A 25,233-nucleotide genomic window follows, 5' to 3' on the forward strand; every position below is an offset into this window, starting at 1 on the left:
TCTCTCTAGTGTTGGCTAGAACATGACTGGATAACAGCAAATGCAGACAGCATTTGAATAGCCTCAGCTCACAACCAATAATATGCCCCCACTTTGGCCCAGAACACCTTAGTACTTCAGCTTTAACACCAGAGCGTAGTCTAATACCATTAAACCAAATTGTTTTATATACTGGCAGAAATGATGAAAACGTACCATTTATCTGAATGTTAAACGGAATTTCCTCTAAGGCGTCCTCATTATAGACCCTCAGTGTGTAAGGGCCTCCATCTTGTTCTTTGACCCTCACTAGAGTCAGATGGCTAACATACCTGGAAAAATAATATTGGTTATTTTTGTCAATTCTTTTTTGGCCATTTACAGACTTGCGATGCAAGGGATACTACTTTTATTCTAAAACAACTGAAGCATCATACACTGTTCCCTGCAAAAAAACATCAGCAGGAGGACTGTGGAAAGATGTGCAAACCATGAAGTGTTAATAACACTAACACCCCTCCCCCGGCAGCCTAACCCTAACTTAACTCCCCACAACCTAAACCTAACCCTCCTTCTGCAGCCTAAACCTAACCCTCCCCCCATGCCTAACCAATTGCGGATCTTGCTACGGGCAAGCAGGATTTTTGCCCGGGGCGCCGCCTTCCGGAGGGCTCTGCCGCGATCCGGAGGGCGCCGCCGCCGTGGCAAGATCCGCTACTGGTGCCGCCTGGTGCTGTGTGGATGCGGTGCTGTGCGGTGCGCGATGAAGTCATCACACACCGCACTGCATTGTGGGAGCGGCACATAGACGCTAGAGGTCATAATTGACCTCTAGGGTCTATGAGGTGCTATGGGAGAGACGTCATGACGTCTCTCCCATAGATCCTTTTTTTGTAAGCGGCGCAACTCGGGGGCACAGTACTGGGGGCAATACTACTGGGGTACAACTCTACAGGGGGTACAGTGCTGGGGGCAATACTACTGTGGGCACAACTCCACAAGCAGGATTTTTGCCCGGGGCGCCGCCTTCCGGAGGGCTCTGCCGCGATCCGGAGGGCGCCGCCGCCGTGGCAAGATCCGCTACTGGTGCCGCCTGGTGCTGTGTGGATGCGGTGCTGTGCGGTGCGCGATGAAGTCATCACACACCGCACTGCATTGTGGGAGCGGCACATAGACGCTAGAGGTCATAATTGACCTCTAGGGTCTATGAGGTGCTATGGGAGAGACGTCATGACGTCTCTCCCATAGATCCTTTTTTTGTAAGCGGCGCAACTCGGGGGCACAGTACTGGGGGCAATACTACTGGGGTACAACTCTACAGGGGGTACAGTGCTGGGGGCAATACTACTGTGGGCACAACTCTACAAGGGACACAGTACTGGGCAATACTACTGTGGCACAGCTACATGGGACAGAGTAGTGGGGGCACAACTACTGAGGGCACGGCTAGATCCAGCCCTGAGCCTAAACCTAACCCCCTCTCTCCACAGCCTAAACCTAACTTCCCTCCCCACAGCCTAAATGTAACCCTCGCCCCACAGCCTAACACTAACCGTCCCCCTGCAGCCTAACGCCAGAGGTTAAAGTGAGCCGGAACGGGGCGGAACGCTGTTCCTCCTCCTCCGGCTCACCTAACCCGATGTGTGACGGTGCCGCAGGGAGATTGTGTTATCAGCGGCAGTCGGCTCTCCGTGCACAGCCGGCGGCAGGAGCTCACTACTGAGCTCCTGCTTCCGTCATGACGTCTCTCTCATAGTGCTGGGGAGCGGAGTGAAGCGGACGCCAAGAGGATCACAGCGGGAGCGGGGATTGGTAAGTATGGTGTTTTTTTTGTTTGTTTTTTAAACGTGTGACTACTACTGGGGGCATAACTACAGTGGGGCTAAACTACAGGGGCTAACTACAAGGGTCAAGCTACTGGGGGCAAACTACGTGGGGCAAACCTACAGGGGCGCATTACTACTGAGGGCATAACTACAGGGGCACATTACTACTGGGGTCATAACTACTGGGGTGCACTACTACTGGGGTATAACTACAGGGGCATTACTACTGGGGTATAACTACAGGGGCATTACTACTGGGGGCATAACTACAGGGGCTAAACTACTGGAGCATTACTACTTGGCGCAAACTACTGGGGGCAAACTACATGGGGCGCATTACTACTGGGGGCATAACTACAGGGGTGCATTACTACTGGGGGCATAACTACAGGGGTGCATTACTACAGGGGCATTACTAGGGGAAAACTACTGGGGGCAAACTACATGGGGCTAAACTACAGGGGCGCATTACTACTGGGGGCATTACTACTGGGGGCATTACTACATGGGGCAAACTACATGGGGCAAACTACATGGGCTAAACGACTGGGGGCATTACTACAGGCGACATTACTATTGGGGGCAATACTACACAGGGGCATTACCATTAAGGGCATTACTAATGGGGGCATTGTAAAGGGGGCACTTCATAAGGGGCATCACTCCTGGGGACATAAGGGGCACCACTACTGGGGGCATTGCATAAGGGGCACCACTACTATGGGCTCTATATAAGGAGCACTACCACTGTGGGCACTACCAGTACAGTGGACATTGCATAAGGAGCACTACTACTGTGGGCATTGTAAAAGTGGCGCTACTGCTATGGGCATTGTGTATTACGGGGTGCTACTACTGTCGGCATTATGTGTATTGGGGGTGCTACTACTTTGGGCATTATTACTATTGTGTGACCACGCCCCTTTCTTTTTTAGACCGCATGGGCACCAGAGGGGGTGAGTTCCACCACCTCTCTACGACCACTTTAAGCACTGCCTAACGCTAACCCCCATCCCAACAGCCTAACCCTAACTCCCCTCCCCACAGCCTAGCCCTAACTCCCCTCCCCACAGCCTAACCCTAACTCCCCTCCCCACAGCGTAAACCCTAACCCCCCTCCCCACAACCTAAACCTAACCCTCCCTTCCCCAGCAGCCTAACACTAAACCACCCCCGTAACCCTATTCTTCCCTGGCATACTTACGTTCGGGATCCCGGCAGTTGGGTTACTGACTTACATCCCCTCACAGGCAATAAGGAAAAATCCAACAAGAATAATAGCTCATTATTTAAAATACTTACATGTTTTCAGAAACATTTTTGTTGAGTATGTTGACTTCGTTGGTGCTATTCACTGTTAGCATAGTGCTGCCCTTCAGCCACTCGATGGTGGGTTCTGGGTAGGCGTGGATAGACACCTTCAGCGATAGGCTATTGTGCAAGTCAGCGACTTGTTCAGAGTCTGTGTCAATGGTTACATTCACAAAGCCTTTTTCTAGCAGAAATGATAAGAAAAAAGTGGCCTGAGCTATTTCTCATGTAACACACACACACACACACACACACACACACACACACACACACACACACACACACACACACACACACACACACACACTCTACTGTGCAATGGTATGCAGGCATGTATTTCTCCATTAAATGTATATAATTTAGACAAGTTGCTTATGACTCAGAATTAGGCCCAGTGTGATTGCCTGTAAAACTCTGGGCACTTTCTAACGCTGATAACTAGCAGACTATAATGGGCTCTATGTTCTAAGCCTTGGAGAGAGTTAAAATTGGCAGAGCGTGCGTGTTGCCAGCCTAACTCTGACATTTTTCTTAAAGGGGCACTCATTTACAAAGCATAGTTTTTAATTCCTTTAATATGTGTCCTTTGTGACAAGTTATTGGGTTAGGGAGTAGACATAGGGAGTCATTCCGAGTTGATCGCTAGCTACCGTTGTTCGCAGCGCAGCGATCAGGCTAAAAATCTGCATTTCTGCGCATGCGTATGGGCCGCAATGAGCACGCACGACGTACGGGTGCAAAGCTCTTTGTGGTTGTGCTCAGGTTGTAGCGAAATTTTCAGTCGCACTGACGGCCGCAAGAAGATTGACAGGAAGGGGGCGTTTCTGGGTGTCAAGTGACCGTTTTCAGGGAGTGTTTGCAAAAATACAGGTGTGTCTGAAAAAACGCAGGCGTGGCTGGGCGGGTGTATGAAGTAAAATCCGGACACGAATAGGCTGAAGTGATCGCAAGCGCTGACTAGGTTCAGAGCTACTCTGAAACTGCACAAACTGTTTTTGCAGAGCTCGGCTGCACAAGCGTTCGCACTTCTGCTAAGCTAAAATACACTCCCCAGTGGGCGGCAGCATAGCGTTTGCACGGATGCTAAAACTAGCCAGCGAGCGATCAACTCGGAATGACCCCCATAGTCCACTATACCTACACAATGGGTTACTGGGGCTTTCTGAGCCGACTACCGGTGGACTCTCCTAAACAATCAAGAAAGAGGACGTGGGTGGAGCCACTGCCAACAGAAGTGTCTCTTTAGAAGCTAAGCGTTCCAATATCTTGTGACTCTTTACGCACTTTCCAGTAATCCAGGTGAGCAGGTGTTACATTTAATCAATCAAAAACATATTATTGTTCTGACACTGCAGTTGCTCTGAGCTACTTGTGCATGACAAATGCTACCTTAATAATATACTAAAATGCTGAACATTCTCTTTGTGTCTTGGGGGACGAGGTGAAAGCAAGATGAGTGCAATTGCTCGCACATGTGGTTGCACATTCAGTATCTCTGGGGTTGGTCCTCTTCTACCAATAAGCTTTGCCCTATCCTAACTGCAAAATAAAGACTTATTTTTACATGTATGCACAGTTCTGCGCAGCCGGCAATTCTGTCGGCACACCCTCGTTGCCCTTTGCCTACATGAGAACACCCCATTACAGCCCAGTTACAACCCAGTTAGACGTAATCACAATTGGAGATGAGCCTAAGCTGGCCATATACCTTAAGTTATCAATTCAATTAATCAACCAACCATCCAATCAACCAAACAATTCACTGGTTGGAACAAAAATCTGGTCATGTATCAAAGCAAATGACAATCGACCATTTGTTCCAAAATATCGGAAAATGGACAAAAACAGTCGTTGAAATTGGTTAATCAAATGGATTTGACCAGTTTGTCTGAACGCCCATTTTCCCCCCCTCCTTTTTCCAGTGTTTGGGAGCAAATGATCGATTGTCATTCGTTCCTATACAATACCAGATTTTCGTTCCAACCAGGGAACTGGTTGGTTGGTATGTATGGACAGCTTTAGATGCATATGGCTTTGCACGGCCCATAGCTGGGCGATTGGTTCCGGAACGTGAACAGAAAAATGTGCACAATATGTTCCGCAAACAACTTTTTTTCAACTCTGCTTCTTCAATTCAAGCCATAAAGTTGAATAAGATTGCAACTGCTTATTGGTCTGGTATAGTAAACTTAAATATAACTAAGTGGGTTTTTATCTTACCTACTACACGTACTTCCACCTGTTTTGTTTTCGAGTCTCCACTAAGGACTGCAACCACATTACAAGTATAATTCCCAGAGTCCTCCAGGTCAGCTTTTGGTATTTTTAGAACAGAGCTTACTGCATTATTAGTTGCCATCTTCAATTCTATGGTATGTTGCCTCCCTGTCTGATGGGGAAAAGGAACATAGAACAACCATGATAAAAACACATCATATAACCTGCAGATGAAATGCAATGGTTAGATCTAGTGTAGACCCTAAAACTCAGAACCGGCCATGGGCATAGGCCATATAGGCCAGTGATGGCTAACCTTGACACTCCAGCTGTTGTTGAACTACACATCCCAGCATGCCCTGCTACAGTTTTGCTATTTGGCCATGCCAAAACTGATGCAGGGCATGCTGGGATGTGACGTTCAACAGCAGCTGGAGTGTCAAGGTTAGCCATCACTGATATAGGCTAATGCTTAGAGTGTAATTGCCTCAGGGAGCACCCAGCAGGCTTGGTGTTTGGATAGGATGCAATTTATTGTTACTAATACCATATTTTTAATGCCCCCGAGGCACCCCCACGTGAAATGGACACTGATGACATGAAGAAAAATCAACCTGAAATCTCTTATATATGAAGGTGGCAGATGCATTACACTGTGGGGGAGATGCATTCAGCCTTGGAGAGAGATAAAGTGGACGAAGATAAAGTACCAGCTAATCAGCTCCTAACTGTCATGTTACAGGCTGTGTTTGAAAAATGAGTTAGGAGCTGATTGGGTGGTAGTTTATCTCTCTATTTTATCACTCTCTAAGGCTTAGTACATCATTCTGCCCCTAGTGAGACAGTGGCGCTTGGCAATGAAGCTACCGCCAAATGCCACACCACCAGTCCAATGAGAAGCTACCTCTCCCCCGTTATATTAAGCAGCAGGGGTGGAGCACAAGCCAAGGTGGGCTGGGCTCTTGTGATGGGGCAGGTGTGCTGCTTGTTCCACACGAGTAGCCTCCTTGCCTAAGCAATGGCTGCCATGGATTATAGCACACTGTTGTTCTGTGCACAGTGCTATTTAAGGGACCCTTGGGATTTTATCTACATTAATACTCACGGTCAGCGCTGGAAAAATCCAGGTTACATTCACAAGATGATTATTAAAGACTGAACAGATGACTTCGATTGTCTCTCCCTTCTTCACCACATGCTTCACGGAATCAACGGTCATATCTATGGGAAAATCTAGAAATAGAGGAGACTGAGCTGAAATGTAACTGAAATTGTACAGAATGACAAGATAATTGTGTTTTTATTGTTCTGGGATATCATGGGAAGGGTGATATCCAGACGGGAGGGGTGTAAGCACAGCGCTATGAATTGCATCACGGCCATGCCCACATTTGCTTCAGTTGCCCTGTACAGAAATGGCGGAATTAGGAAGGTTGCCCGCTCCGCCAAAATTTGGGATTGTCCTGAAATTCCAGGTGAGCGGGAAAGTATGAAGAAAAGTAATTGGATACTATTCTGGTCTTACACCAGGCATATTCTACATGCTGATGTTATTAAGCATTCATCATCACCTGGTATTTGTACCACACACAAGAAATATTTCAGGTGTATAAACATCTGTGTACTGGTTTGCATGTGTTCGCAACTACGCAAATCCGCCCTTTCTGCATACTTGCCAACTTTTTTTTTTTTTTTTAAGAAAACCATTCAAGGAGAGTCTTGGAAGCAGCCACCATGTCAGAGATGCAGGGGTGCTCCAGCCAATCAGCTCCCAACTGTCATTTTTCTAACATATGACAAGAGCTGATTGACTGGTGCTCCATTTATCATACGCAACCAGTTATATCATTCACAATGAGTTTTATCACTTGTTGACAAATGAGCCCCTAACACAGAGGAATATAGCTTACACTAGTATACCTACCTGGAGTAGGAGGAGCCCTTTGTTGGCTCATCTGGGAATATATTCCGATATAGGTATGGACACAGGTATGTACTAATGCTTTAAAAAAATGACCTCCAAGCCTCCAACAGGTCACATTTTTTATTGATCAGTTACAGTATAAACTTTGATGCAATCTACTGCTATAAAGAATTCTAGCGATATGAATTATATTAGTAATATGTTTTTTATATTTGTTATTATATTTTTCTGATATTGATACTTATAATGTACTAGATGATTCATCGCGCCCGCAGGGCGCTCATCACACTGTCGTAAGGGGCTACGCCCCCTTAACCCTTGCACACCCTTCTGGCGTGCAATATTTTTATTATATGGAGTATTACCTCCAATCATAATTGTGTGAGTGGTTAAATATTGCACGGACAAAGGGCGTGCAGTGGTTAAGGGGTCGAAGCCCCCTGCAACGGCATGAACAGCATAAGCAGGGCCTGATGAATCACCTAGTAGGTGCTTTGGTTGGGGGAGTGGCGAGTGCGGGGAAGACGTGGATGGGAGGGGTGGTTGCGGTGGTGCCGCAGGTGGGGGAGGGGTGGTGCGGTGGTGGCGCTGGTGGAGGAGGGTGCGTGGGTGCCGCGGGTGGGGATCCAGAGGCACCGCGGGTGGGGGAGGGGCAGTTGCGGGGTTGCCCTGGGTGGGGGAGGGGCGGAGACGGTGGTGCGGCGGGTTGGGGGGGGGCAGGTGCGGGGGTGCTGTGGGGGGGGAGGGGGTCCGGAGCTCCCACGGGTGCTGGAGGGGATGTGTGGGGGGTGCCGCGGATGGGGCCCGGAGGTACTGCAAGTGGGGGAGGGGCGGGTAATGCTTCTCCTACTTCTCCTCCTGTCAGCAGCTAAGCTGCTGTCCTACCTTTGGCAGTGGCTCTCTCTGAGACTTGCACAACAGCCAAGCAGTCAGTCACTATTGCTAGCGCTGGTGTCCCAACGCGCCACATTAAAGGAAAGAAGATGCACTCAATAAACTACAACTCCCAGCTGCTGGGAGCTGTAGTTTATTTAGTGCGTCGACTACCCTGTAATGCGGCGCGTTGGGACACTGGTGCTAAAAATAGTGACTGGCTGGCAGAACTGACTGACTGGCTGAATCAATGTAAAAGGTGAGAGTGCTGTGCAGTGTCAGTGACACTGCACACAGGCCCGGCGCTAGCCGTTCAGCAAAGGGAGGCAGTGCAGGGAGGCTCCAGGAAGGAGAGGCATTCTCCCTGCTCTGCATCCCTGTGCTGAGCTGCTGCTGCTGCCGGCTGCTGTCACACATGCAGCGGCGCCAACAGCACAAAACTTCCTCTCCCCCTCTGCGCCGGCAGCACAAAGCCTCCTCTCCCCCTCCTCTGTGTGACATTCAGTGGCCGTGCAAGAGCCAAAGGGGGCGGAGCTAGATGGGAATAAGGGGCGAAGCTAGATGGGACCATGCTGCAGCAGGAGGATAGAGCTGCTACAGCTTCGACCAGCCAGACTTCATTAGGTAAGTGTTTGGAAAGAGAGTGAGTGTGTGTGTGTGTGTGTGTGTGTGTGTGTGTGTGTGTGTGTGTGTGTGTGTGTGTGTGTATACAGTGTCTGTGAATAAGGTATATATGTGTGACTGTGTAATGTATGTACAGTATGTATGTGTGAGTGTTTGTATATATATATATATATATATATATATATATGTGTATGTTGTGTGTGTATTTGTGTTTATGTGCGGCATAATGTGTGTAAGCGTCACTGGTACAGGAGGCGTTACGTGTGTAAGCGTCACTGGTACAGGAGGGCGTTACGTGTGTAACCAGCACTGGTACAGGGGCGTTACGTGTGTAAGCGTCACTGGTACAGGGGGCATTACGTGTGTAAACGTCACTGGTACAGGGGGCGTTACATATCTAAGCGGCACTGATACAGGGGCATTACATGTCAAAGCGGCACTGGTACAGAGGGCGTTACGTATCTAAGTGGCACTGGTACAGAGGGCGTTACGTGTGTAAGCGTCACTGCTACAGGGGGCGTTACGTGTGTAAGCGTCACTGCTACAGGGGTCATTACGTGTGTAAGCGTCACTGGTACAGGGGGGTGTTACGTGTGTAAGTGTCACTGGTACAGGGGGTTGTTACGTGTTTAAGCGTCACTAGTACAGGGGGGCGTTATGTGTGTAAGCATCACTGGTACATGGGGTTGTTATATGTGTTAGTGTCACTGGTTCAGGGGGCATTACATGTGTAAGCGTCACTGGTTCAGGGAGCGTTACATGTGTAAGTGTCTCTACTACAGGGGGTATTATGTGCGCTGTCCCTTTGTTAAGTATGCAAGGGTGCAAATGTACAGTTTGCAGGGGGGCGCCGAACACCCTAGCAGCGGCCCAGACTGCACACCTACTGCACGGCACAGCACTGTCACCTTTACTTTGATACAGCGTCCATACATTACCCTCCGCGATATCACCCACTCTATCCATTACATTAGCCATCTCGGGGCTTCCAGGCTGGCAGCCCAGGTGCTGTGTTGCGGAGTCAGGGCCTCTGGGGATCTGGGCGCGGCTGTGGCGGGGAGGCACTTCTGTGACATCACGCGCAGAGGAGGCTCCAGGGCTCAGAGCGTATGCGGCGCAGGGAGAGCTATGAAAGCCTTCCGCTGCGTCGCTTTCATACACATCTATGCCGGTGGCTGTAGCAGCTTTTGTTCCACCTGCGCCGCGGCTAGGGAGTGGGGATTCTTGATGCCGGAGGGCGCAGGCGGACTGGCAGCAGGACATAGGACGCTGAAGTAAAAGTATTTTTTTCACTTATCTACAGCGCAGAGACTTGCTGCAGATGCAGTGGCATACCCTCCAGCTGCACCTTTTCGGCAGGTACAGGACATTTTTTTTATGGTCTGTACCGATTTTTGACTCTCCAAACTTCCATTGAAAGTTAAGGAAAAGGGGCGTGGCCACGCCGCTGTACCCGTGACCACGCCCTCTTTTCGAATTTGTATACATTTCTATGTGTAAATTGTTGGAGGGTATGATGCTGCAGATGCAGTGGGCATATTTTGGAGTGTGGACCCTGAGCAGCAGCTCCATCAGTCCCATTGCTAATCCTGCTCTGAGAAAACACAGCAGCCAAAGGGCAGAGCCTCCCATTGGATGTAACCTGTGTGCACTGGCATTTCTATAATGGGTGCAGTGTGTGCGATGCAGACGGGCCCCTGAGTCCAGAGGTGGCCCCCACCGCACACACTGCACCCATTTTTAAAATATGCACCCCTCCGAAGTCCAGCGCCGGCATCCGCAGCGCTGTTAGAACACAGTGAAAATGGCTCAGCGGACATTTTCACGGAAATCTGCGCATGCGCAGTAGAGTATGAGCCCTACAGCGCTCCGGGCAGAGAGGAGGGGGCCCGAACAGAGGAGGCTGAACACGGGCCTCCTTCTCTCTTAAAACGCCCCTGCCTGTGTGGGAGGGCGTTTCTCGCCCAATCAGCTGTGGACTGGGTGTGATAGACCTGCCACTAACCCAATGAGAGCTCCTAGCCACGCCCAGCGTTAGAGACACAGGCACAGAGTCACAGATCTGGGCTATTATATAGGAGATAATGGTATTGTGAATGAAATTTCACAACTGCTTGATATTATTAGTGATAACAAATTATTACATTATATAATATATGTTTTGGGACTCCTTCCATACCAGATTTCATTAATTAATAGCGCTGAACCACACTTGCATTAAATAAGTGTAATGACTGTGCTTGCGATACTAAGGGGGTCATTCTGATCCGATCGCTCTCTGTAGTTTATCGCAGTGCAGCGATCGGGTCGGAACTGCGCATGTGCCGGCACATGGTAGCCGTCATTGCTTAGCAATCACCTCTGAGGCAGAGGCGGTTGCTGGGCGGGAGGGGGCTGGACGGCGGCGTCAAGCCGCTGTTTAGGGGGCGCGGTCCGGCCAATGCAGAATGGCCGGACCATTGGGGGGGCGGGCCACGGCGGCTGGTAACGTTACACGCAGCCGATGCGACCCGGGGCAGTGAAGAGGTTCTCCGGCCAGAGGTTCTCCGCAGGAGCTGCGCTGGCTGGGAGTAACTCCTGAGATGCAAAGGCATCGCTGCTGTGTGATTCTTTTGCATTTCTGCAGGGGGGGGGGCAGCACTGACATGCGGGGCGGGCTAGCCCTGTGCTGGGCGTCCCCCCGCATGTCTGAGTGCCTGATCGTAGCTGTGCTAAATTTAGCACAGCTACGATCAACTCGGAATGACCCCCTATGTGCGATTTTGGCTAAGTGTCAATTTTGACTATCTTTTCTATGAGATAGTCAAAATTGACTTGTCTGCACAGTCTATCTAGGCTTGCGACACCGACCTCGCAGGACCGCGCATCGGCATCGCATCGGAATCGCAAGGTGACTTTCTGCACTAACTTTTCTTACGATTTTGACTATATAGTCAAAATCGTAAGAAAAAATCTCACCGTGTGTACACACCATTAGCCAGATCTTATATAATTTGGCAACAAATGCGTATAGACAGATTAGCTCTGAGTGAATCATAGTTTGAGTTTATATGGTATCTTCCTAGCTAAAAAGTCCGCTGGCACTGACAAGACCCGGAGGGAAGGACACACAGTATATTCATTACAGCTACATTATCTAAAATCCATTTGCAGCAAAAACAGGTAAGAAGTCAAGACAACAAAATGAATTCCATTTTAGCACACGTTCTGTTAGTCATATGGAAGAAGTTCTTAGTTTACCGTCTATGCTGTAGATAAAATATATTTCGGAGTTAACTTCGATGCCATCAAGGAAACCTTTGCAATAGTAGTTCTTATCTTCAAAATAACCAGTGAAGCCTTTCTTGCTGTCATAGGGGTAGAAGATTTCAGTATCCAATGCCTTGTCATGAAGAGTCACGGATATATTAGGGTTGGTCACTCGGCAGGGGATGGTGGTTTCACTGTTATAGGGGACAAACAGGAACTCATCACCAATCTGGAGTGGCACAAACCACGAGGTAGGATCTATGTGAAAGACAGAAAATAGAAGTTTAGGAACCATGCTAGAGCCTAGGGGGTTTTATACTGCAAATAAGGTATTATTGCAATGCATACTTTCCAACTTTTTAGCTGGGCCATTCGGGAGATGGTGGAGGGGGATGCGCACCTAGGGGGTAATTCCAAGTTGATCGCAGCAGGAATTTTTTTAGCAGTTGGGAAAAACCATGGCCCTCATTCCGAGTTGTTCGCTCGGTATTTTTCATCGCATCGCAGTGAAAATCCGCTTAGTACGCATGCGCAATGTTCGCACTGCGACTGCGCCAAGTAACTTTACTATGAAGAAAGTATTTTTACTCACGGCTTTTTCATTGCTCCGGCGATCGTAATGTGATTGACAGGAAATGGGTGTTACTGGGCGGAAACACGGCGTTTCAGGGGCGTGTGGCTGAAAACGCTACCGTTTCCGGAAAAAACGCAGGAGTGGCCGGAGAAACGGTGGGAGTGCCTGGGCGAACGCTGGGTGTGTTTGTGACGTCAACCAGGAACGACAAGCACTGAACTGATCGCACAGGCAGAGTAAGTCTGGAGCTACTCTGAAACTGCTAAGTAGTTAGTAATCGCAATATTGCGAATACATCGGTCGCAATTTTAAGAAGCTAAGATTCACTCCCAGTAGGCGGCGGCTTAGCGTGTGTAACTCTGCTAAATTCGCCTTGCGACCGATCAACTCGGAATGAGGGCCCATGTGCACTGCAGGGGAGGCAGATATAACATGTGCAGAGAGAGTTAGATTTGGGTGTGGTGTGTTCAATCTGCAATCTAATTTACAGTGTAAAAATAAAGCAGCCAGTATTTACCCTGCACAGAAATAAAATAACCCACCCAAATCTAACTCTTTCTGCACATGTTATATCTGCCTCCCCTGCAGTGCACATGGTTTTGCCCAACTGCTAAAAAAAATCCTGCTGCGATCAACTTGGAATTACCCCCCTAGATGGAAGGTACAGGAGATGTGGTGCCATGAACTGTATCATCTACTATGGCCACTGGACTGCCCACTTCTCTGGAGGTGTGGGCAGGTCCAGAAGGCTGGTCTACTCTCTTGTGGGAGTCTGGAAGAGCTCCACGAAATTCAGGTGTCTCCCACACAACCCAGGACAGGAGGCATACCAAGTTCTGGCCCTGGTAATCCGTACTGGGGTTCTCCCCCATGTCAGCTCCTGGAGGCAAATGCATTTGTTGGGTCTGGTATTTTTCCAATTATTATTAGGGCAGTACGGATGGTGTAATGGTTAGTATTACTGCCTCACAGCACTGAGGTTATGGGTTTGATTCCCACCATGGTCCTAACTATGTGGAGTTTGTATATTCTCCCCATGCTTGCCTGGGTTTTCTCTGGGTGCTCTGGTTTCCACCCATAATCCAAAAATATACTAGTAGGTTAATTGGCTCCCAACAAAAATGAACCCTAGTGTGTGTGCGTGTACATATGGTAGGTAACAGTGGAAGCAGGGCTGGTGCTAGGGTGTCCGGCGCACCCCTGCAAACAATAAATTTGCGCCCTCCCTCCCATATGTAGCAAAGGGACAGTGCTCGCCAAAGGGGCGTGGTCTCACATGGAAGGGGCATGGCCACATAATAGTATCCCCAATTCAAATTACGCTACTCAGTATCACAATCGTATTAACATTATACCACACGTAGTGCCCCGGATTCATATTGCTCCAAATAGTTGTGTACCTAATTCACATTACGACACACAGTAGTGCTCCTTATACACAATATCCACAGTAGTGTCCCTTATACAAATAACACCCCTCCCCCCTCCCCCCATCCCCAAAGAAAAAGTGGCCAGTAACCACAGTACCTCTGCCCTGGCAGCTGGCAGCACTTCATCCCACCTCCTCCCCACACCGTCAGGACATACAGTAGCAACTGCCGGCATACTGCACCCCCACCCACAGTACACTTCTTCCCACCCTATGTCAGCTAACAGCCGGGGGCGGAAAACTCACCCCCATACATCAGCAACTTCAACCAAGCATACAACCCGGCGCTCTGGGGATCACTCTGTGGAGCGCTTCAGAGAAGTGAAGCTGCTCCCTTGGGACTTCGCCGGGACAGACCTTTTGCGGAAATCCCTGCTTTCAATTAAGTAGTGCAAAAAAACTGCTATGCAGCATTAGCAAGCGCTGCTGCAGAGAGAGCTGCTTCCAGCACTGGAGAGACCGTGTCTGTGCAACTCCAGTCAGGGGGAGCCTTGAGATAGCGGGGCCCGGGTACTAACCCCCTGAGCCCCCCCTTAATCCGGCTCGTGCCGGCGCCGCTGCCTAAAGTGCAGTGGGGAGGAGGGGGTGGAACAGAGGTGGATTTAGACCTCACAGGGCCCTAAGTGAGACACTGATTTGGGGCCCTCCTTCCTCAAACAATCCATAGCACTACTGTATATATTGGCCTAATTCATGATTGCATGCTGCGGCTGATGTTCACCCATGTGAGCGATTACTGGCAGACTGCGCATGTGTCAAGGTGCCTTTGCGATCTCGCTCGCAGTGAGGAGTTTGTGAGTTGATCACTACAGCTTTTGCTATGAAATAATAAAGTGCAATTGTGAAGCACCCCCAGAGAGTGCAGAGAGTGGGGTATTAGGACAGGAATGTAAGTACTTAGAGGGAGTTTTAGAACAGAACTTTGAGTGCAGAGGGGTTGGGGAAGGGTTAGGACAGGGCTGTGAGTGCAGGAGGGAGGTTAGGACAGGGCTGTGAGTGCAGAGGGGAGGTTAGGACAGGGCTGTGAGTGCAGGAGGGAGGTTAGGACAGGGCTGTGAGTGCAGAGGGGAGGTTAGGACAGGGCTGTGAGTGCAGAGGGGAGGTTAGGACAGGGCTGTGAGTGCAGGAGGGAGGTTAGGACAGGGCTGTGAGTGCAGAGGGGAGGTTAGGACAGGGCTGTGAGAGCAGAGGGGAGGTTAGGACAGGGCTGTGAGTGCAGAGAAGGGGTAGTAGGACAGGGCTGTGAGTGTAGGGTGGTTAGGACAGGGCTGTGAGTGCAGACGGGGGAGGGTATTAGGACAGGGCTGACAGTGCAGAGAGGGGGGAAGGGTTAGAACAGGGCTGTGAGTGTAGGGGGTGTTAGGACAGGGCTGTGAGTGCAGACGGGGGAGGTTAGGGCAGGGCTGTGAGTGCGGAGGGGGAGGTTAGGACAGGGCTGTGAGTGCGGAGAGGGAGGTTAGGACAGGGCTGTGAGTGCGGAGGGGGAGGTTAGGACAGGGCTGTGAGTGCGGAGGGGGAGGTTAGGACAGGGCTGTGAGTGCGGAGGGGGAGGTTAGGACAGGAATGTGAGTGCAGAGAGGGGGTATCTGGGTGTTCCTGTGAGGTCAGATAGCATATTTCAATTTAAAATAGTGGCATGTACAATATTTATTTTACTGACAATGCATGTATCCATACTGGGACTTGTAGTTCCACCTCCATTGCAGGTAAAATTGTGCATACCAGAACAACCCAATAGGCTGCTTAGTACATGTGCCTCAGTGTCAGTGTAATGTGATCTCCCCCTGTGTCCATGGCTATTTGCACTCACCCCACTCACGAACATATTACAAGTGAACAGTCAGATCCTCGGGGTCTTACCAAAAGTCTGGACACATTATCATATCCCGCTGTTAAGTCCCAGTGGACAGCTGGAGGATGATCCCTAGTTCAGCTTGTCTCACCCTGTCGGCAGGACGCTGGAGACGGAGAGGAAGATGAAGAATGCGCGGGCCACCTCAGAAGTAACTAATAAGCCGGGAGTAGAGCGCTGGGAGGGACTGGCTTTCCAGGCAGCGGCGGCGCAGATCGCGCTGTACCGGCTGCTGAGTTGTGGGCAGCAGGCACAAGTTAGCGGCATGGATGAGGTGCACATGTTCCCGGCACTGTGGCTACGGAGGCAACTGCCAATGAAAGGGACCAAGCCGGAGCAGGGGGTCAGAGGAACCAAACCGGAGCCGCGATTCACGCTGTCTGCGTCTGTCATACAGTGTGACAGACGCAGAGACAGCCGGGAGCCAGCAGCGCCAGCAACAGCAGAGCGGGGAGAGCGCCTCTTCCGACCAGCGCCTCCCTGCCTTGCAGGAGCTGCTGAGCGGGTAGCGCCGGCTCTGAGTGGAAACTCCAGAGGTGGGACTGCAGCGGAGTCCAAATTTCAAATAGGGGAGCCACACCAACTGTCACCCCAAACTGAATCACTGGCAGTTGGTGTGGCTCCTCTTATTGAAACACCTCTGTAGCCATCACTGGGAGGGAATATAGATTGTAAGCTCCACTGGGGCAGGGACTGATGTGAATGGACAAATATTGGGGCAGATGTATTAACCTAGAGAAGGCATAAGGAAGTGATAAACCAGTGATATGTGCAAGGTGATACACGCACCAGCCAATCAGCTCCAATATGTAAATTAAGGGGCCCTATACACTAGCCGATCCGCGGGCCGAGCTGCCCGACGGCGGATACGGCCGACGAGCGACCCGGCGGTGGGGGGGGCAGTGACGGGGGGAGTGAAGTTTCTTCAATCCCCGTGTCACGCGGCTGCATTGAAGTGCAGGCAAATATGGACGAGATCGTCCATATTGGCCTGCATGCACAGCCGACGGGAGACCAGCGATGAACGAGCGCGGGGACGCGCATCGTTCATCGCTTAAGTCTCCACACTGAAAGATATGAACGAGTTCTCGTTCATTTATGAACGAGATCGTTCATATCTTTCAAAAAATCGGCCAGTGTGTAGGGCCTATAACAGTTAGTAGCTGATTGGCTGGTGCATGTATCACCTTGCATTTATCACTGGTTTATCACTTCCTTATGCCTTCTCCAGGTTAATACATCTGCCCCATTCTCTGTAAAGCACTGCGGAATATGTGTGCGCAATATAAATAAATAATTATCATCTTTCATCACTATCTCACAAGAACCACCACAATACTTGTTAAATAGGCTTCCCCGTGCTTTCACTAGCAAAAGCAGAAGAATCTAGGGTTACTGTTTTCTCCGTCAATAGAGCTTTTCAGTCTTTAATAAATTGGCCTTTATGTCCTGACCAGATCTTGGTACAGGACTGAGTTGCTGCGATATCCTGGGTTCCGCAGTGTACTTCAATAGCAGTCAGGCTGTCTACCTGATGGACCGACAAGCAGTAAGAGCATTACAGGTACATTTTTACTCTGGCGCTTGATCATGTATCAGTGTATGGGTTCCCAGAATATTTTAATTGGAGTTACTTCTTACTGCTGGAATATTTGACTTTGGAAATGATACAATACGTTCTTGGCTGTCAGATAAATAGCAGGTTTACGTTTATAATTAATTGTTTTCAATTTTAGGTACTGTGCTCATCCTCACACTATTGAGTATGAAAGTAAGTTGTTTATTTACAAAACGTCGATTCTCATAAATTTTTATTGATTTCAAATTGCTGAAAATCGATCTCAATCGATGTTGGGCTTCAGGGGCTGAAACACACATTTACAACAGATTTTTTTAAATTTGTTTTTAAATGCTAGTAAACGTGTGTTTTAGCACTGGAAGCACAATATCGATTTGAAATCAATGAAAATCAACCTTTAGTAAATATACCCTTAAGAGTAGAGGCTGGTTCACCTAAACAAAAGCATCTTCTATTATGTCACTGACCACTTTTGACAAACATTTTTTAGCGAAACGCGCCAAATACCACAAACGAAGTGGTTCCTGGACTAGTTTACATAGACAAACATAGATTTCTGTTAAGGTATTCAACAACGACAGTATGTTCATTTTAAATATGCGTGCTTCTTGAGAACGCAAGTTCAATCCAGTAAAGTGGACAATTGTCCAAATTAGGTGATCTAGATCCTTATCTTAAAGGAGAATCTATTTCCATTGCGCCTGTATACTCCTAATTGTTCATTGATTTTAGTCTGTCATCGCATTTGGTAGTTCAGGAGTCTTATTTTGATGAATTTGGATGTTAGAGATAAATAACTCGTGAGTTTGCTAAGGGTATATTTCTTAGATATACCTCATGCTTTGTACCTCACGCTTCTATGTATGATTTTAATGTACAGATAATGAGATCTATTTACTAAGCCTTGGATGGAGATGAAGTGGGCGGAGATAAGTACCAGCCAATCAGCTCCTAACTCCCATTTTTCAAACACAGCATGTGACATGGCGGTTAGGAGCTGATTGGCTGGTACTCTATCTCCATCAAAAGTTTAGTAAACAGAACTCTAAATATTATAGATCATTACACCATTCCTTATGCTCCTTTTCATACTTATGTGTAATGGTGTTACCATGTGCAGAGTCAACATTCTTGTGATGTTGTAAATGCTATCTACACATGATGACATACCATCTACCTATTGACTTAAATGATGGGGAAACTTATTTTTTAACAGTTGTCTGGAATTGTTTTCTTTACATACGTCATCACTAAGTTTGCTTTATATTTTGAAGCTTTAAAATGATATAATAAAAGTAATATTTTAGTCTCAACCAGTAGCGGCTCTTGCCATGGGCAAGCAGGCTTTTTGTCTGGGGCGCCGCTGTCCCGAGGGCGCCGCAGCGGCAGGAGACGCTACTGGTTCGGTTGCGGTGCGGTGTGCCAGACATCATCGTGTACCGCACAGCATTGTGGGAGCGGCCGTAGACACTAGAGGTCATAATTGACCTCTAGCGTCTGTGCGGTGCTATGGGAGAGACGTCATGACATCTCTCCCATAGATCCAAGGAGTGGCGCCGAAGACAGAGGGCAGCAGCAGTCGGGAAGCAGGAGTGGGGCTGGTGAGTATTTATTTATTTTGTGTAAGCGGCGCTACTAGGGGCATTAATACTGGGGGCACAGCTACAGGGGGCATTAATACTGGGGGCACAGTACTGGGGGCAAAACTACTGGGGGCACAGTACACAGTACTGGAGGCAAAACTACTGGGGGCACAGTACTGAGGGCAAAACTATTGGGGCACAACTACTGGGGCCAAAACTACAGGGGGCACAACTGTGACCACGCCCCTTCCCTATAAAGCCACACCAATATTTTGCCACGCGCCTATGGCGCGCAGTAACCCTGTTTTACCTGTCGGGGGAGGGGCGCTGCCAAAGGAAACTTTCGCCCTGGGCGCCACAAGGTCTAGAATCAGCCCTGGTCTCAACCTAAATTGGTGTATCTATAATTGGTGCAGGCCTCCTCTCTTTAACTGCCCCTCTCACTATAGAACATACGTTCTCCTTTTTTGGATCTGTATACTTATTTCACTGAGCACCACCCACATGAAACTTGATACTATAAAATGCTATACTGAATGGGGGACAGAGATTTAGTCATACATATATGTGCATAATATTATCACCCTACCTCCTTTGTGGATTACCTACCTTCTTCTGCACTTAAACATAAATTGATTCAGTTTGTCACAACAGGGATTGTACCAAAACTGCCGACTTTGATAGAGTCCATCTCTGGGAGGTCCATGGAAAGGGAGGTCCAGGTGGACTGCATGGGGGCAGGGCACAATGAAATGGAATAACTTGGTGCCACCTCCTGTAAAGTATTACCATGGTTCCTGGCTTTGCATTGGCTGGGGGAGGGGCTTTGCTAATAGCCCTTGCAACACCCAATTCACCTGTAAAATTACCCATTTTACCAGAGCCAGGAGACTCTCCATTAAATTAAGTCTCTGTAGTTTCGGGAGGGTCGGTATGTGTGGATTGTGGTGCTCTAACTTCCATTGGAAGAGCATTGTGTTTGCTACAGAACATTACCAAGGGTAGTGTGACCGGTGCTGCTGCCTAGGGCACCACATTGCCCAGGTACGATACAGATAAAGCAAAGAGCAATTGGAAACCATTATAAAGTGTTGCCTTTAAGAACTGCTAAATATTGGCATTAAGCCTCCTATTCCACCATAGACAATTCTTACCTGGTACAAAGATGTAGACTGATTTCACCTTCACATCATCCCCGTTTATATATGGACTTCTGTAAACACACGTGTACATCCCTGTGTTCTGGCCGGTCACATTGTGAAGGGTGAGCGTACTAGTGAACAGGCCGTTACTGCGGGTCAAGTCTGAATTAATGAGATTTTCATCATGCTTCCAAAAAATCTCCATTTTAGAAGAACACTTCAATGAAAAAGTGCTGAAAAGGTCGAGGATTATATCGGAGTCCTGCTCGGCGATGTCCTGGGAGGAAGTTCTCCATGTTAGAACCAACAAGCCTACATAAAACAAAATACATTTAGTTTGTTACTATCAAATCATTTAGAATAGAGCTCTTCAGGTGAGGCATCATATGTTGGAAATTGAATAGTCTCAGAATCATGTCATATGCTTAATGGATTTGGGGACCAGTATGAAACCTTATAAAGAGGACAGGTGGAGACATTTCCAGTAGCAACCAATCAGATTCTAGCTATCATTTCACAGAATGTACTTGAGAAATGATAGCTTGATGATGATTGGTTTACACGGGCAACTTCTCCACTTGTTGTATTTAGTATTTTGATACTTCACTTCAATCAGAGTTTAGTAGGGATTCCAGGTAGTGTCACAGAATATATTTTTGCGGTCTCCCGTTTCTACAATCTATTTTGGGACCATCAGGGATCCCACAACACTGGTATACTGTTAAATGCATGATGGCACTGGCATACTGTAAATACTCCAATACCCAGATTTTTTTCCTGGACCATCTAGCTTTCCTGGAGAGAAACAGGGTGTGGTCTGTCAGATCGAATGGGGATACCAGACAAAAAGATTTCTGAAAAAAAATGGCTTCCAATCGCACTGCACATATGCAAACCGGCTAGCCAGGTCACGCATGTGCATACCCAGCAAGACTGCCTGGCAAAGCGACACGGTAATCATTTCCTATCTCGGATAGTCATTGGAATACCTATAATGGTATTCTAATGAGTGTAGGCAGTGCAGTGTAGGCTCCCCTGGACCAGGGGAAAGGTAGAAATAACTGGAAAACTGTTGCATTGGCCATTTTCGCACAGATTTGCAGTAGGAAAGTCACTGGAAACATGGCACTGTGACGTGTAATTTTTCAAACACAACCTGCAACATGGCAGTTAGGAGCTGGTGGGCTTGTACTCCGTTAACTGTATCTCTCTCCAAGGCTTAGTACATAGAGACCCTATTTAGGTGTATCGGGAATTCAATCAACAGTTTTTTGACATATGCTAAATTATAGTCTGGGTAAGTGGGTTGGAACACAGGTTCCCCTACAAACTAATTAGTCCCCTGACACAAAACAGCAGCAACATTACTTGGCCCCAAAGTGCGGTAATGCACCAAGCTCGATGTCAGGAAAAACTTTGGCAGGCAGAATCTATAGGTTACATGACCTAGTACCCAGGGCCAGCAACAGAAATCTCGGGGCCCGGTACAGTGATATCACTCGGGCCCCCTCAGATTTTATATATATATATATTAGCTCAACTGAATTTGCTGTGCTATCTAAGCAACTGTTAATAAATAAATATATATTTATCTATACACACACACATATATATATATATATATATCTCCTTCCTCCCACACACACACCACAGTCAGTAGCGGATCTTGCCACGGGCAAGCAGGACTTTTGCCCGGGGTGCCGCCTTCCGGACGGCGCCGCACCATGGCAAGATCCGCTACTGTGTCCCCCGCTGTGAAGGGAACTAGACGCTACGCGTCTACTTTCCCTTCGTGGAGAGGACCTTTGCTGTGCGGTGCGCGATGACGTCATTCATTGCGCACCGCACAGCATTGTGGGACTGACACAGACGCTAGGGGTCATATTTGACCTCTAGTGTCTGTGTATGCTGTGCTATGGGAGAGACGTCATGACGTCTCTCCCATAGATCCGAGGAGAGGAGCGGCGCCGGCGGAGGTCTGCAGTGGTCGGGAATCAGGAGCGGGGATTGTAAGTATTAATATTTTTTGTGTGTGTAAGCGGCGCTACTCTACAGGGAGCACAAATGGGGGCACAACTCAACAGGGGGCGTAACTGACCATGGTCCCTGTATGAAGCCACGCCCCTATTTTCCGCTCGGGCGCCAAAAGAGCTAGAACCGGTCCTGACCACAGTCTATCTCTCCCTTATGACTCCATGCTGCATTCCCAGCTCTCCCACCCCATCCCATAGTCCTGTATCCCCTCACCAATCTACTCTTACCCTGGGTAGAGACTTCCTGCGCTGCACTTCCCAGTATCCAGACCTGAGCACTGCACAGCAGGTGCCATGCGGCCCTCACACCCCACCAGTCGGACTGCTTCCATGTCCCATAACTGCCTGCAACAGAGCTGGGCCCGCAAAAGCGGGTGCACACTCATGCCGCACAGTCACTGTGTGTGAGAGGATCCTGCCACTCTGAGGCTGCGCCCACACCACCTACAGCTCGCTGCCCTGTTTGGACAAGATGGATCATATCCCTGCCAGGCACTAAGTAGTGCATGCTTGGGGCCCCACTGATCCTTGTGGCCTGGTACATGTTTCCCCTTTGACTCACAATGTCGCCGGCCCTACTAGTACCCCTGCAAACCTGAATACAGCCCTGGAAGGGCCAGCTACTGTGCATGCAAGTGTCCCTCTCCCTGGGTTTCAAATGTTGGGAGGTACAGTGGGATCCGGTCTGAAGATAGACACTGTCTAGGTCGACAATGTTTAGGTCGACCACTATAGGTCGACAGTCACTAGGTCAACAGGGTTGGAAGGTCGACGGGGTTTCTATGTCGACATGTGCTAGGTCGACATGAGTTTTTCACTTTTTTTTCTTTTTTTGAACTTTTTCATACTTAACGTTCCACGTGGACTACGATTGGAACGGTAACCTGTGCCGAGCGAATCGGTAGCGGAGCGAGGCACCTTGCCCGAAGCATGGCGAGCGAAGTGAGCCATGCGAGAGGACACGGTGCACTAATTGGGGTTCCTGGTCATTCTACGCAGAAAACGACACAAACCCCCCCACAAAATCCTCATGTCGACCTTTTGACCTGTCGACCTAGCACATATCGACCTAGAAACTCTGTCGACCTTCCAACCCTGTCGACCTAGTGACTGTCAGCCTATAGTGGTCGACCTAAACATTGTCGACCTAGACAATGTCGATCTAATGATCCACACCCGGTACAGTATGTATTTCCTGTTCTCAGAAATGCCCTCTACATATTTTCCTTATTTATTTTCTTATCATTTAAAAAAAAATGAGTCCATTTTATAATAAGTCAACTTTGCATCTATGAGTAAGCTTCCTTTATCCCTTTATAGCAAAGCTTAGCATTGCTTTTAAATGACTCAACGTTGCATTTAATAGCTGCAGCTACTCAATATACCATGTCCTCACAGTCACACTGAGAATTATACATTGATTGGCTTATTCCACAGGTGACTGGAAACTAATATTGTTCACCCTAGGATGCCTATAGAGCTGAAAAGCCTTGTACTTATGCCAATTTAATTTATATGGTGAACAGCTGTACTGTACATTGGGGGTTATTCAGGTTTGTTATCAAACCAAAAACGCACACTAATGGGCAAAACCATGTGCTCTGCAGGTGGGGCAGATGTAACATGTGCAGAGAGAGTTAGATTTGGGTGGGTTATTTTGTTTCTGTGCAGGGTAAATACTGGCTGCTTTATTTTTACACTGCAATTTAGATTTCATTTTGAACACACCCCACCCAAATCTAACTCTCTCTGCACATGTTACATCTGCCCCACCTGCAGTGCACATGGTTATGCCCATTAGTGTGCTTTTTCTGTTTGCTAACAAACCTGAATAATAGCGCAGAGAAGCATGGGTATTTCCTGTACATTTGTACAAGACTTGTATATCTTATTCTGTATCGGGGAAATGCACCATTCAAATGTCCTTTAAGCATCATGTTTTCATTTAACACAAAGCTGAAAGGAAGATAGTGATGCTGGAACAATACAAAGACAATAATGACAACAGCACCGCCTGTGGGAGAAATGTAGATATTACAGTTATTTATGAATTGCATTTGTTTGCATTATTAAAAAAAAAAAAAAAAACAGTGTTAAAATGTACAAGTGTCTCTGTAACAATAAAGGTAAATATATGCATTTCATACAATGTTGTGATGGCTTTTTTTTTTTAGATTCATATCTAGGATGCCAATTAAAACACAGAGGATTAAACGTTATGCAGTCTTTTAGCTTCCAACATGGATGGCTAGGTGGTTAGGTCATGAGTTCAGTTCCCATTCATGGACTATATGTGTGGAGTTTGTATGTGCTCCTCTTGTTTTGTGGGTTTCCTCCCAAATTCCACAAAACATACTGGTAGGTTAATTAGGTTCTAACAAGATTAACAACAGTGTCGGAGCTTGTAATTTAGGAGAACATCTACTAAGCAGTGATAAGAGCGGAGAAGTGAGCCAGTGGACAAATTTCCCCATCAACCAATCAGCAGCTCTGTATCATTTTATAGTATGCAAATTATAGATGTTACTTCAGTGCTGATTGGTTGCCATGGGCAACTTCTCCACTGGCTCACTTCTCCGCTCTTATCACTGCTAAGTAAATGTACCCCTATGACTGTTAGCTCCAATGCTGAGGGGACCAAAATGAATGGCATATAGGGCGTTATGTAACGAAGTCAGAGCTTGGCGGCCGAGTGGGATGCAGGACAAAGTCAGACTTTATTTAAGGGGGCAATCATTTGCAAGGCTAAACCATGCCTTGTAAAAGATTGCCCCTTTAATTAAAAAAACGTCCAGATCATTGACTGGGTGGAATCTGGTTTACATTTGCTATACACTAACCAAAGACACTCTGGGGGGAAATGTACTTACTGTAAGTGCGATCTCAGCAAACATCATCGTCAGCGATTATGATGGGCAAAACACCGGATTTATTAGACTGCGGTTTAGAATGTGTAGTAGTAAATCGCAGGGAATTTTTCAATACATTTTTGTCTACATGTAAAAATTTTAAAACAAAGTTTGATTTTTATTTCTATT

The 25,233-nt window shown here is 47.9% G+C and overlaps 1 protein-coding gene across 1 annotated transcript in view; it reads right to left on the reverse strand.

Moving 5' to 3' along the window:
• The window catches only part of PDGFRB (platelet derived growth factor receptor beta), a 197,502-nt gene that overhangs the window by 67,913 nt on the left and 104,356 nt on the right, over positions 1-25,233 (reverse strand). Inside the window, exons 3-8 of the mRNA XM_063928629.1 lie at positions 20,175-20,474; positions 11,995-12,261; positions 6,439-6,566; positions 5,337-5,505; positions 3,108-3,300; positions 196-311 (exon numbers count right to left, since the gene is read on the reverse strand). Of these exons, the coding sequence (XP_063784699.1) occupies positions 196-311; positions 3,108-3,300; positions 5,337-5,505; positions 6,439-6,566; positions 11,995-12,261; positions 20,175-20,474 (1,173 nt within the window). The remainder of the gene's footprint in view (positions 1-195; positions 312-3,107; positions 3,301-5,336; positions 5,506-6,438; positions 6,567-11,994; positions 12,262-20,174; positions 20,475-25,233) is intronic.

The sequence above is a fragment of the Pseudophryne corroboree genome, chromosome 6 (assembly GCF_028390025.1).
Source record: "Pseudophryne corroboree isolate aPseCor3 chromosome 6, aPseCor3.hap2, whole genome shotgun sequence".
In the NCBI taxonomy this organism is placed as follows: Eukaryota; Metazoa; Chordata; class Amphibia; order Anura; family Myobatrachidae; genus Pseudophryne; species Pseudophryne corroboree.